The sequence below is a fragment of the Gadus chalcogrammus genome, chromosome 11 (genome assembly GCF_026213295.1).
Source record: "Gadus chalcogrammus isolate NIFS_2021 chromosome 11, NIFS_Gcha_1.0, whole genome shotgun sequence".
Lineage (NCBI taxonomy): Eukaryota > Metazoa > Chordata > Actinopteri > Gadiformes > Gadidae > Gadus > Gadus chalcogrammus.
This window is the reverse complement of record NC_079422.1, coordinates 20,618,665-20,628,293: the sequence shown is the minus strand read 5'-3', so window position 1 is coordinate 20,628,293 and position 9,629 is coordinate 20,618,665. Positions and strand designations below refer to the sequence as shown.

Below are 9,629 nucleotides of genomic sequence, written 5' to 3'. Positions count from 1 at the left end.
ACACGAGTTCGCCTTGACCAGCTATGTTTAAATGTTATTACAATTCTTAATGAGATTGTTTTAGGCTATGTGCCACATTATCCTAGAAGCAAATCATCGACTAGGCTTAAGCATTACTTACTAATAGCATGAGCAAAAAAAACTGCAATCAACATGGCTATCATTGTTTTCATTGGAGGGTTGTTGGATACTTTCAAATTACACTGGTTGGTTTCTCCAAAAGGCTTGCCCTAGCTTTACTGCAGACTCTGGGTTAAATAAAGGTTTTTCATAGCATATTATATTTATTGCATTACTCTTTCTGCCTTTCATTCTCATTTTAATTTCCTTATTGCTTTTATCTGTATCAATTCCTGTGTGCGTCTGTCTGTGGTGAACTCTGATGACTTAAAATTCACTGCTAGGCCAACTTTCTATCACTACATAATATAGATAAAGGCCTGTATTTTCTGCAAAGAATGAATTCAGCCAAGGTCTAATTACCTTTAATGTGTCATGACTTGGAGATCATAAACCCTTTCTAACGAGGGAAATCCTTAATTTCTTCCTGAATCCTGTTTCATCATTAATCATTTGTCAGATTTCTTAAGTGAATAATGAACCGCACATTTATCAAGCTGTTCTATAATGCTGAACAAGTCAGCAGGGAAATAAGCTAAGTGGACAACCAGACTATATCTTGTGTGCACTTGTCTGGCTGCTGGGACGACAGTTTACTCTGAGCTGTACCTCCCCCTGTTCCCAGGTCTCCTCTATCCAGCTCCACAGCGTGAACATTTCCAAATCCATGCTCTTCTCAGAAGAACCCAACCCGCCACAAACGCAAACAAACACATCACGCCAAAGGAACACTCATTTTATTAACAAGAAACACAAGTGGTCGGTAGACTAAACCATGGGACATCAGGGTGATCCCTTATTTCCAAATAGCGAGAGCCTGAAGGGGAAAACAAACAGACCAAGCCCTTGCGGCTGGATCTCAGCTCCGCCCGTCGTCCAGACTTTAGACCCTTTTATGGAGGGTTCCCGGGAAGCTCTGGGCCTATCCAGCCCCTCCAGTGACCTGTTTACATCCACGGAGGAACAGATCAAATGGTAGCAGAAGCTTTCTGTAGGCCTTGGTTAGAACCTGAGATGATGTCCCTCATCTCCATAGACTGTTCTAACGTGAGACCCATCACCCTCCCACCCGCCTCCTTCTCCTGCCCTGGTTCTGATTCCTCCAGAGAAGGGTTGGGGTCCTAAGTGTTAAGTGTCTAGTTAAGTTAAGGGTACATTCTGGGTGTTCCTGAGCTGCACCTGAGGAGCAGTCCCCACTGCTCCTTGGCACTCTCTCGGGTGTGTGTGTGTGTGGGGGGGGGGGGGGGGGGGGTCTCAGGTGTCAGATCTTTAAAAATATAAAAAGCAATTTATATAGACATTTTGAAAGCTTTTCATGGGCCAAAAATACAATCCATTTACAAACAGCCATGGGCCCACCCTACTTGCGTCTGGAAGGAATTTAGGTGTGGCTCACAAGTGTTTAAATACAGCTGACCCACAGTTTGTTCACAACTCATAAGTGGTTATAACTTCTGACCAAAAACAATACGATATATCAGTGTTGAATTGTCTTTCGACCCCACGACACTACAAGTGTCTGAGATGGATGATTGATGGTCAGTTTAAAGGCATTTTGATTTCATTGTAGTACATCATGTATTTGAACGCATTTTGGTTGGACAGCAGCGAGCTCCGCCTCCCCATGACCAGGGGAGGGTTGAGATGCCGTGGTGGGGCGGTCTGGTGGTTCTGATGTGAGCGCGGTTCTACCCGCTCTTGGTCAGACAGAGGTTCTCACAGTCCTCCTGCGTCTTGAAGCGATTGCTGTTCCCGCCGCAGCCGCCGTACCAGAAGCGAACACACTCGCTCTGCTCCGAGTCAAAGGACCAACTCATTGTGTAGTTCTGACATGGACCCACTTCCTGGCCCAGGAAACAGTCATCTGGAGCGCAGAGCAAGGGAGAGAGAGCGACAGACAGAGAAAGACAGAGAGACAGAAACAGACAGACAGACAGACAGACAGACAGACAGACAGACAGACAGACAGACAGACAGTGTGTAGGGAGTGAGAGGAGCAGAGAGGGGAGGTTTACAATTTAAAATAACAAGACTTAAAGAATGTAAACAGGACAACAATCAGGAACACACAAAAACAAAATATATTACAATACCCATTCTGCCCAGGTAGTGGCACTATGCCACAAGAGTTGTTCATATAATACTCATGTACCAGATTGGAGGAAGAACGATACACAGAAGTGGATTAAAAGCATGCTGTGAATCTTCCCCGTCTATCACTGCTTTATACTTAATACTATCCACTTACATACACAACAGTGATGAATCAGGGCAAGGTGTGTTCAGGTTGGTCTGAGGTTGTGTTGTGTGTTGTAGATGAATGAGAGTCTTACCCTTTTTTGGAGTCTTGCTTTGACTCGTTCCCAGTAGGGAGGAATCAACTGTCAAACACAACAGAGAAAACAAGCTTACAAACAGCAAAAAATCATTAGTGACCCTTCATCACTATTAAATAAACACTTTAAAATACTGTTTAAGTTTCGGTAAAACCGAGCGATAAAATAGATGGCGGTCAACTCCTACAAGATTTAGATTCTGGGTTCCTGAAATGCAGCAACAGGAAGCCAAAGCAAATTGTTAAACAGTCAAAATAAATATTTATCAAGGTTAGGGTGAGGTAACGGAAAATACAGTTCATTAATATTATAAATATCATTCTTGGAGTTTGGCCCCTGAGATAAAAGTAATTTTGTAGAGTCAGAGATCAGCAAACGTTGGCTCATATCAAATCTACATTTCACTGGATCTAATGGGTTGACTTAAAAAAACCTGAACCTTTCAACAATGTATGATATGCAAGATAAACAGCATGGAACAACATCTGCTTGAATTAACACTGACGGCTACAGAAGAAAGCCATGTGCAAGGAAAAGCATTGCAGGGACACACTCTCTCTCTCTCTCTCTCTAACGAGGGGTTCGGGGGCGAGACTTACTATCAGTGACACATGTCTGGAAACATTCATGTTCCGTGTTAAAGCGGTTAGCATTGCCACCACAGCCACCATACCAGAATGGCGAGCATGCACCCACGGCTCTGTCATAGAACCAGCGTTGGACAGATTCAGGACACTGGGTACCAGAGTCTGAATCGAGCTGACACAGGGCTGAAAGCAGAACAATAAGCGTTGACCAACTGAGAAGAGACATTGAGCAAGAAGATTGACAGACTCAAGCTGTGGTTCAGGAGCAGGTCAGGGACCTTCTTGTTTGAGTTACGGTGCTTAATGATGGTGTTTTAGTTTAGGGTTGGCTAGTTAAAATATAAGTGTTCTGCTCAAAGGTTAGCTAAACTCTGGAAGTATTAGAATATTTTTTTTAATATCTCCCTTCAAACTTCCCATTCCCAATCCACTAGAAGCTCAATAGTTGGTTAGCTAACAAGCTTAGCCAAACTCAAACTTGCTCCAATGGGTTGTACACTTAGGAATTTGACAGTGTCCAGACCCAATGCTCTCTACTACGTTTGGAATGTCGTAGCGTTGATCTTGGACTTATGTTGACAAGATCAACATAAAACATCTCTTGAAGGTAGCATTCCTATTGGCTTCATCATTCGGCCTGCTCACAGCTACACAGCTCGGCACAGCTGCTCCCGAATCAAGTGCTGGTTTACCTTTCATGCAAAGTAGCAAAGCAAAGTAGCAAAGGAGGCATGCGTTCAGCCATGCATTAATCTTGTAGTTTGATCATTTTCCTGTGTCCTCTGTGAAATCTTCTTAGAGGACATTCATAGACAGAAACCATGGAAACGCTTCTGCTGTTCTATTCTTATACATTCCCACTTCCCAGTGGGAAGAAAACTTTCTTTTTTTAAACTACTAGTTGAAATTGTTGCAGCTCCATATCTTCTGGATGGTCTTCATCAAAGATGAAGTTTTAGATTTAGAAATGCAATACAGTGCATGCTGATTGTCAATGATATTGACTTAGTCAATGAACAAGACCAATATGTTATGGATGAATTGTAGAATGATTATAATATGAACCACAAAACAGTTGCGACCCTTGTTGAGCAAGTCTGTCAAATCAATCCGAGGTGAACAAATCCATCTTAAAGTAACAAAATATCCTTAATAAATCGAACTGGCTGACAGGGTGACTTTAGAAATGACATAGCTAGCTAGCTTACCGTTAGGCTCGGGTCTGGCAGACAGGACCCCTCCCCCTACGCTGGAAACGGACCCCACAAGGTCCAGCGGGCCCAGCAGTGTTTCAGTCCTTGTTCCGGTCAGCATCTCAAACTGCTCCTGCTCATTGAAATTCACTTGCCCTTGGCTACACACGCACACGCACACGCACACACGCACACGCACACGCACACGCGCACACGCGTACACGCACACACGCACACACGCACACACACACGCACACGCACACACACACACACACACACACACACACACACACACACACACACACACAGTTAAATTACAATCACATTACTATTATATGTAACTACAACTGAATTACAATATAGAAATAGGCTGTGACTATGTTGTTGATGTCTGTGATTAAGCTGTTATTAATGTCTGTGATTAAGTCCAGTTTCAAATCGTATTCCTGTCTACATTAAACCTGCCAGCCTGTTGAATAGAGAAATTAGCAGCCAGCGTCTGAATTGATTTACAACATTTGACATTTGATCGTTCGGCTGCTATTGTCACAAAGCTAACTACATATTTGTTATTTATTGCGAACTACAGTATGCGTACCCGTTTTTCACCCCTTCCTGTTGGTTGTTGATCAGCTGACATGTCTTCTTCAGATTGACAGGTGGATAAGTGTTCAGCCCCGCTGCAGAAAACACACATACAGCCATGACCTTTTGAACTGCACTGCAGTCGACTTTAGGCTTTACTGTACTCTCGTCATCCCAATATGCTTGAATCATTCAGTCCAATACAATATAACTCATATTAATTACAATTAATGTTCTTAATATTGCCTCATTCGTCCTCCAACATAATATAACGTGATATAATCGACTATAAACAAGTATATCTAATCTAGATGATTTACCGTTGAGTACGGAGAGGTAGCTCCTGATGAAGCGCTGGGCGTAGCCCTGCTCCTCGGCCCTCAGCTGGCCCAGGCAGATGAGGTGCTGCTCCAGAGGGGTGCTGGCCAGCTCTGACACCTGGGCCCGGTTGTAGTGCTCCCCCAGGGCCACCACGAACACGGCTACCCCCTTGCACTTGGCCTCCTTAGCCACCTGGCGAAGCTTGGCCTGGTCCCAGCTGGGGGTCTCGGCCCCCACCACCACCATCATCACCTTGTTCTTCCTGGGGCTGTTGGCGTTCAGTAGCACCTCCTTCAGGGTGAACTCCAGGGTGTGGCCCAGGGCCGAGGGGCCCCCCTGCTGCACCATCTTCTCCAGCACGTGGCTCTTCATCTGGCTCTTACCCTGGAAGGTCTGCAGACCAAACTCTAATTTGGCGGCCTGCTGACCCGGAACAGGAGCCTGGGAGTGGAGTGAGCCGCTCTGCTGGACCAGGGCCACCCGGGCCTGGCTGTCGGCCCGGCGGGGCTGACGGCTGACGGCCACCTGCTCCATCACGGAGCCAAGCAGCTCCTGGACACCCGAGTAATGGTCACCCTGGACCTGCCTGGAGCCGTCCACAACTAGGGCCAGGTCCACATCCAGGACCTGGGGCACGGGGATCTCCTGAATACTGACACAGTCGGACACAGGCCTGCAGGGGTCTGAGGAGGGGGCGGGATTTGTTGTTTTACTTGATTATGATTTATTTTCATATTCCCTTTTGATCTGTAAACATACTTGTATGACTTGTATGATCTGTAATCCTTTCAGAAAATTCTCAGTTGATTAAACGAAAGTTGTGCGTTCTAAAGGTTAGAAGACCATACAGTACGACACTAGTCGGGGTAGCCCCGCCCATTCTGCCGGCGATTTGAGTTCGCCCTGCAGAAGGTCCTGGAGAAGAGCAATACAATTCTTTCTAATTTCGATATGTTTTTGTGGGAGCCAGACACCATGCTGGCTTTTCCCGCTGGTACACTATTGGCTGGTTTAACACAAAGACGACAGGGAAGGGACAGCAAGCAGCCAATTGTGTCATTTGAACTAGGCCCATCGATCACGCCTCTTGTACTGAAGAAAATGACAGCAGCTTCCCCAGACCAACGTGCAATCTACGATTGAGCTTGGTCTGGCAATAGCCAGGCTAGTACTAAACCTCATCACTCAACTTCTGACTCCTATTGCATCAGAGCTCATAACATTTAATTTCACTGCTTGTTGTGCCTGAATGATCTTGAACGTAAAAGATAAACGTTCACATTTTTGTCTGGCCTTTTGTCTTGTCTTTGTTCTGACCTCTGCTGCTTACTTACCGTAGCAGATGACGCAGCTCTTGATCATCTGCAGATCGTTGGCAAGGTTCAGTGAGCGGCCAAGCAACAGGAAGATAGAGTTGCCCGTGTTGTCAGCCTGTAATGAAACACAGGGGTCATGACTTCAGTTCTAAAATCCATTTTTATTTGTAAATTCAAAAACTTTAACTTTTACAGAGTTTACATTCAAAGGCAGGAGCAGGATGGTCTCGTGCAGTTTTTCCCAATTGGGGTCTGACATGCACTGCAGGCTTGCACGATAAGCCACTTACCCTATCCTAAGAGAGGGAGTTTTACCTGGAAGGCCTGCTGGAGTTTGGTGCTCTGTCGGAGCGCCACTACTGCCGGCATTATGTTGAGGGCGCGGTACTCCATCACGGCAGTAACGATGTCCTCACTGTCCTGCGCCGGCCCGTTGCTGAAGAACACCGCCACCTTCCTCACCCTCACGCCCTGCCGCACGCGCTTGAACATGTTGTTGCCCACGTAGCGCATGGCGGCGCCCAGATGCCGTCGGTTGGCCGTGCGCTCCAGGGCGATGTTCTGCACCGCCTCGATCAACTGCCTCTTGCGGTGGTAGTCGTTGAAGCGGATGAGTTGTTTGGTGTGGGCGCTGTAGCCCACCACAGCCACGCGCGCCCCCGTGGGGCAGTTGCTCTCGGAGATGGAGACGTCCTCCAGCAGCGCCAGCAGGGACGAGCGCATCCTCTCGAAGGCGTCCGGCGTGACGTCCTGTGACATGTCCAGGCCGAACACCAGCTCTGTGGGGTAGGCCGGGCATGCAAAGCCTGAGGGGAGTAGAGATGGAGAATGAGGAGCAGAACCAAGAACCTCATGGATAGTCATGTTTACCCAAACCCCATCCTGTGGTTACCTTTCATTTCCACTGCTAATTGTATGTGTCTTTATATATATACTGTATGTTATTATATATACTTATTCAAATGTATCTCTGAGTTCTCTGCATATTTTTGGTTATCTAATCTATTTCACGTTCTACAATTTGACACCTTAATCCCCTCTCTGGGACCAATACAATTCATCCCAGAACATCTCAACCAAGAGAGAGCCTGTCACTTCTCCAGAGAACTGACAGGCTGACACATTTACCTCAGAAGAGGTTTGGATCGAGTCGTATCAGTGAGGCAGGATCACTCACATCTGTTAAGGTCTCACAACGCCTTGGGCCGATCTAGAGGTCAGATCCCTAACCTTCTCCTGCTACTATCTGGGAGCAGCTATGAGGGAGCAGCTCCCTTGGAAAAAGGCCTTCTCATAGATAAAATCTTCCCAAGCAGACGACTGGGACTCTTACCTTGGGAGCAGGCTGTAGGGAAACAAAATAAAGAGTATAGATAAGAATGAAGGATTGTCGCAACAAGCCAGACATACAACTTGTTGACCTCTGAACTTTGATTCCTGAAGCTATCCTCTTCTCTGTATATGGTATGCTTTGATGGTTCTCAGTACCTGAAACTCGCTTTTAGATTAAAGTCTAATAGACTGCGAAGAAGCACTGAAGAAACAATCAAGGCTAATGATTTACAGTTAATTGGCATTGAACTTTTATCAAATTTGTATTTTAAATGAACACACGTAGGTCAACACTTGCAATGTGAAGGGTGAGGCCATGATATTAGCACACATAAGCAATCTTTCTACTCCTTATATACACAATATGAGCAAGCTTGTTCATATGTGGATGCCTCTGATACACATGCTTGTGATGCTTACCGCAGTTGTCTCGGATGTAGGTTATCAGCTGACACTCCTAGGGGATCAGAGAAGACCGTGAGGTAGGTGGACAGGCAGCAGAGATCAATCACACCAGCTGAATCAGCTCATTTTGTAAAAAACGGTGGAATTGAAGTTTGTACTTACAGACATGTTCCTGAACCCTGGAGGACCTCTGGTGCCCTGAGAATAGAGGAGAGGAGAGAAGTGGGTTATTTATCATCCTTAACGAAGTACTCCACACATCGGTGGATTTCAAACTGTGGGCCGAAGCACCAAGTGTGTCCAAGCATTCAAAGGTTTTTGAAACCCAGTTCAACATAGCACTTTCCATTTATTCGTTCATCCATCTACTTGGAGTACCCCAAGTGTACAACGCAATTCCATCCTTCCATCCTCCCTCCTCATTCATCTCTCCCTCCCTCCTTGCCTTCCCGCCATCTCTCCATCCTTCCCCGTCCTCCACTCCCTCTCTCCATGCCTCCCTTCTTGCCTTCCCGCCATCTGTCTCCCTTCTCTCCCTCCTCTCCATCCTTCCCTCCCTCCCTCCCTCCCTCACCGTGTGTCCAGGATGTCCTGGTCCTCCGGTCTCGCCCGATTCTCCAGGATATCCCGCGACTCCCTGCAGCATCGCCAAGCATCGTCACGGCAACGACACAAAATTGTAAGTCACAGAGACCATCCAAAAACCACAAAACATAAACAAAGGAAACGACAGAGATAAGATTGCAAACAGAGACACATTGTATATATGAGACACCTTGGTCTCACATATACACACTTTGTATTGAATCACTAACACATGTACACACACACACACACACACACACACACACACAAATATATGAATACACAGTACACTCTCTGTTTCGCTCTCATTTACTAACACAAACACACACTCTCTATCTCCAACTAACACATGGCGTCACATACCCCCCTGCCGAGGATTCCTTTGGGCCCAGGGTCTCCATGGGGTCCTTCTAGTCCGCTGTCCCCCTGGACAGGAAGTACAAACACACCGTCACGCACTAGACCTCTGAACAGGAAGTACAAACACACCGTCACACACTAGACCTCTGAACAGGAAGTACAAACACACTGTCACGCACTAGACCTCTGAACACTGTCACACTGTAGACCTCTGAACAGGAAATACAAACAACACACCACCAAACACTAGACCTCTGAACAGGAAGTACAAAAACACTGCCACACACTAGGGTTTCGGTCGAATAGTCCGAAAGGTTGCAGTCCTCTGTCTTTCCCTAAACTCCTTTCCTTGATCTCTGTGGAAATTGTCACAAGGTCAAGGGAACGATTTTAAGGAGAATTTAAGGACTAAAAGACAACGCGGTGCTGAGAGTGTTTGCTCACACTCCTATCCCCTCATATTTATTGACATGAATCCCAATGAGTATG

General features: G+C 46.2%; 1 protein-coding gene across 2 annotated transcripts in view; it reads right to left on the bottom strand.

The window, feature by feature from the left end:
* Positions 1 to 823: 823 nt before the first annotated feature.
* The window catches only part of LOC130391683 (collagen alpha-6(VI) chain-like), a 39,415-nt gene continuing 30,609 nt past the window's right edge, over positions 824 to 9,629 (bottom strand). For both annotated transcript variants that reach the window (XM_056601918.1, XM_056601919.1), the window contains 12 exons: positions 9,144 to 9,206; positions 8,770 to 8,832; positions 8,358 to 8,393; positions 8,211 to 8,247; positions 7,792 to 7,803; positions 6,774 to 7,264; positions 6,477 to 6,573; positions 5,142 to 5,825; positions 4,835 to 4,916; positions 4,252 to 4,397; positions 2,454 to 2,501; positions 824 to 1,984 (listed from right to left, as the gene is read on the bottom strand). In XM_056601918.1, the coding sequence (XP_056457893.1) occupies positions 1,809 to 1,984; positions 2,454 to 2,501; positions 4,252 to 4,397; positions 4,835 to 4,916; positions 5,142 to 5,825; positions 6,477 to 6,573; positions 6,774 to 7,264; positions 7,792 to 7,803; positions 8,211 to 8,247; positions 8,358 to 8,393; positions 8,770 to 8,832; positions 9,144 to 9,206 (1,935 nt within the window). In that variant the 3' untranslated portion in view covers positions 824 to 1,808. The remainder of the gene's footprint in view (positions 1,985 to 2,453; positions 2,502 to 4,251; positions 4,398 to 4,834; positions 4,917 to 5,141; positions 5,826 to 6,476; positions 6,574 to 6,773; positions 7,265 to 7,791; positions 7,804 to 8,210; positions 8,248 to 8,357; positions 8,394 to 8,769; positions 8,833 to 9,143; positions 9,207 to 9,629) is intronic.